The sequence below is a fragment of the Anoplophora glabripennis genome, unplaced genomic scaffold (genome assembly GCF_000390285.2).
Source record: "Anoplophora glabripennis isolate ALB-LARVAE unplaced genomic scaffold, Agla_2.0 scaffold4640, whole genome shotgun sequence".
NCBI classification, from domain to species: domain Eukaryota; kingdom Metazoa; phylum Arthropoda; class Insecta; order Coleoptera; family Cerambycidae; genus Anoplophora; species Anoplophora glabripennis.
Genome location: NW_019420715.1, coordinates 1,437 through 5,091, shown reverse-complemented (window position 1 = coordinate 5,091; position 3,655 = coordinate 1,437). Strand labels below are relative to the sequence as shown.

Below are 3,655 nucleotides of genomic sequence, written 5' to 3'. Positions count from 1 at the left end.
TTTAGAGGGTCATAAACTCTCACAATGGGTCTGGATGGAGCATTTCTGTTCTGGATCCGTCCGTTTTTATTTGTGGTGCTAGGACGTTAATCGCCTTCTCGCAAATGAGGGACAGTGTGCAAGTATTTTCTAGCATCTCTACGAGGGATGATAAGGGAAGATGCGAAGTTGTTTTATATTTCTACTAATTTTACGGCAGGAACTGCGCTATTTGGACTTTTATTGTAGAATTATTGCGAATATCCGAAACATAGACGAATTTTGACGCAAAACAAAAGTATTATATCATAAAGCACATTTGTTAGGGAATGTATTTTATGTGCTGCATGTTATTGACTTGTAAATAAAAGTAATGTAAAGTTTCATTTCATAATAAAATTAAAAAAAATAATTTATTATAATACTATAACACATTGTATTTAAACCAAAGAACTGTTGGCCCATTGCACCACCTCAGTAGGTAAACCAACATATTTTTTTAATGCATCACTTATTTGTTTAGAAGTCACCAACAACTTGAAGAATTGGTATTCTTTTTGATTTCTAGATCCTGCTCCACTGATCATAGATATTATCTCCAAATTCTAAAAAAGAACTCATGAACTAACAATAAAACAGAAAAGTTATAGAAAAATAACTATGATAAATTTTAACAAACAATGAAATGATTTTTATTAAAATTAAGGTGCAACAATAAAAATTACCTAACATATGAACACAAGATTACTTTCATATAAACATTACCTGAATATGTTCAAAAGCTTTCATAATAACAGGCCTTTGTACACTTTGAATATTTGAATTTGCATTGACAAATTTAAGGTACCTCGAGAAAACCATTTCGAAATTCATTGGTTGATTATCATATATCTCAACATGATGTTTCATAGATATTATAAGACAAAGTTCTAGCACATTTAAATCTAGTAAAATTTGTAACATATCATCTCTCTCCATTACGTTTATTTGTTCTTGAAAAACATCCAGGGACAAAGTAGTGTCCTTCAACTGACAAACAATTTTGACCTACAGAAATATTTCCATTAAAAAAATATGTGAGATATACAGGCTGTTACAAATTCACTTCTCACTACAGGGATCTCGTAAACGGTAAGAGGTACGAAGTAGCTTAAACGGGAGCAAAGTTGCATAATCAGGGGATCAACATTATGCCTCTAAAAAATCAAGGCTAACTTGATTAGTTTTCGAAATATTTAAAAAAAAAACGAAATTTTGGAAGTCCGTTTTTGTTTCATTTCAGCCTTGTTTGAGGTGATATTGAAAAAAGAAGAACACTTTCTCATGGCCACTTTTTGCCCTCTATCGAATGGCATAATCAATTTTTATATGTAACGTTTCGTCTCTCCAGGACCATCATCAACTTCATTTTTTTAAATACGACCCTAGAAATTTTATTACATTTTTTGCAAGCCTTCATGACCCCCAATACTGTACTGCCTCAGCCCGAACCAGATTCAGACGTTTTGTCTCGAAAAATTCATCTTCAGTGTATTCGTTCCAAATTTATCTAAATTTTTTATTTAGATTTCTTTGTTTATTGAATTATCGTACACTGTAAGTGTCGTTAGACCCTGTGAAATCCATCTAGTTATTTAAACTATTACCACCACGCATTAAAATAAAACATTATTAGAGTTTTATTCCCGTGTCCATAGTTATTTCTAGGCTTCTCGAGTGCTCAAAATTCAAACAAATTCCGATCTATTTTTTTCAGGATATTCATACAAATACATCTGACATGCTCTTTCACAGTTGCGGTTACAGATATAATAAATTCCGATAATATTACGCTGATCTTCATTTTCAACCTTTGCCAAAACGAAAATGTTTTTGAACATTTACTGAAATTTTTTAAAGAATAATATTCAGTTGGCGTTTTGGTTGTTCATATGCATTTTTAAGAATTAATTTGTCATAATAAAATTAAAATTGTAATAATGTTTTAATTTTGACGCAACAACTTATTGAGTTATGTATGACCAAGTGATGGTAATAGTTAATAATAATAAATGTTTTATTGTAACGCGTGGTGGTAATAGTTTAAATAACTAGATGGATTTCACAGGGTCTAACGACACTTACAGTGTACGATAATTCAATAAACAAAGAAATCTAAATAAAAAATTTAGATAAATTTGGAACGAAGTACAGTATTGTGGGTCATGAAAGCTTGCTAAAAATGTAATAAAATTTCTAGGCTCGTATTTAAATAAATGAAGTTGATGATGGTCCTGGAGAGATGAATCGTTACATATAAAAATTGTTTATGCCATTCGACAGAGGACAAAAAGTGGCCAAGAGAAAGTGTTCTTCTTTTTTCAATATCACCTCAAACAAGGCTGAAATAAAACAGATTTCCAAAATTTCGTTTTTTTTTCAAATATTTCAAAAACTAATCATGTTAACCTTGATTTTTTAGAGGCATAATATTGGTCCCCTGATTACGCAACTTTGTCCCCATTTAATCTAGTTTGTATCTCTTACCGTTTTCAAGATCCCTGTAGTGAGAAGCGAATTTGTAACAGCCTGTATAGTTGGGAATTTGCAAGTCTGAATAATATTCACATTTTGGAATTCACATGAAATAAGTGGAAAAAACTTGTCCTGTATTGTTTTATTTTTATATGAAGCCATTATTTTACTATAAATTTAAAAATATGTAAAACTAAATATCGACATATCTTTTGAACGGGAAGAGATATTGAAAAAATTTATTGATAAAAGTTTTAGAGAAAAGAGATCTTTCGCATGATGCTGAAAAATATTTATGAAATTGGGAAAAATAATTTCGATGATGTCACAGAACTTAAAGTGGTAAACTTACCAAGATGGAAATTGAGGTCGAATACTTATATCATCATGCAATATAAATCCCCGCTTGCACTTTCTTGTTAGCGCTTTCTATTTTTCAAATACCACATTATCATATTACTTATCTATAAATTATATTTAATAATTGGGTAATTATTTACTTTAGTGGCACCACCTCCAACATTCACGAAATTTTGTCTACCCCCCTATTTTCGATGGTGCTGAACACGAATCTGCAGGTTTTTTTGTGCGGTCGAACCTAGTTTTCGAGAAAAAAAATTTTCAAAATTCTAACCTGGATATTTCATATAACACTACGTAGAACTCTGTATATTTTATGTAGCTTTCAAGAACATCTGTTATGAACAATTAACACTGTTCACGAAACACATTTTCGTAAATTTCAAGTAAAAAGATATGTATTTAATAAATAAAAATTTTGCAGTTTGAATCCGCCATTTGTAATTCGTGATGACAACATTGAGTTCCCCCACTCTCATTCAAATCTGTTCATCCCACATAAAGTTATTATAATTTTATTTATTAAATACATATTATTTTTTAGTTCAAATTTGGGAAAATATGTTTCTTATACAATGTTCATTGTTTATTACATATGTTCTGAAAGCTACATAAAATATACAGAGTTCTACGTAGTGTTATCTGAAATATTCAGGTTAGAATTTTGAAAAATTTTTTTCTCAAAAACTGGGTTCGACCGCACAAAAAAAACTTCAGATTCGTGTTCAGCACCATCGAAAATAGGGGGGTAGACAAAATTTTGTGAAAATTGGAGGTGGTGCCACTAAAGTAAATAATTACC

At 30.5% G+C, this 3,655-nt stretch overlaps 1 protein-coding gene across 2 annotated transcripts; it reads right to left on the bottom strand.

Annotated features, from left to right (window-relative positions):
- Positions 1–373: 373 nt before the first annotated feature.
- LOC111692898 (origin recognition complex subunit 4-like) lies at positions 374–3,171 on the bottom strand. Of its 2 annotated transcripts, none has more exons than XM_023457028.1 (3): positions 3,128–3,171; positions 745–1,026; positions 374–584 (listed from the first exon to the last, which is right to left on the bottom strand). In XM_023457028.1, exons 2-3 carry the CDS (start codon positions 955–957, stop codon positions 420–422), a joined length of 378 nt encoding a protein of 125 aa, XP_023312796.1. In that variant the 5' UTR covers positions 958–1,026; positions 3,128–3,171; the 3' UTR covers positions 374–419. The 2 variants fall into 2 exon arrangements, with proteins under 2 accessions (XP_023312796.1, XP_023312795.1); XM_023457027.1 differs by lacking the exon at positions 3,128–3,171 and adding an exon at positions 2,846–3,074.
- Positions 3,172–3,655: the final 484 nt, after the last annotated feature.

Excerpts from the sequence above, each read along its gene's own strand:
- LOC111692898 (XM_023457028.1), bottom strand. The coding sequence starts at position 957 with ATGGAGAGAGATGATATGTTACAAATTTTACTAGATTTAAATGTGCTA. Across the intron at positions 585-744 it reads AAGCTTTTGAACATATTCAG|AATTTGGAGATAATATCTAT; the intron begins GTAATGTTTATA and ends GTTCTTTTTTAG.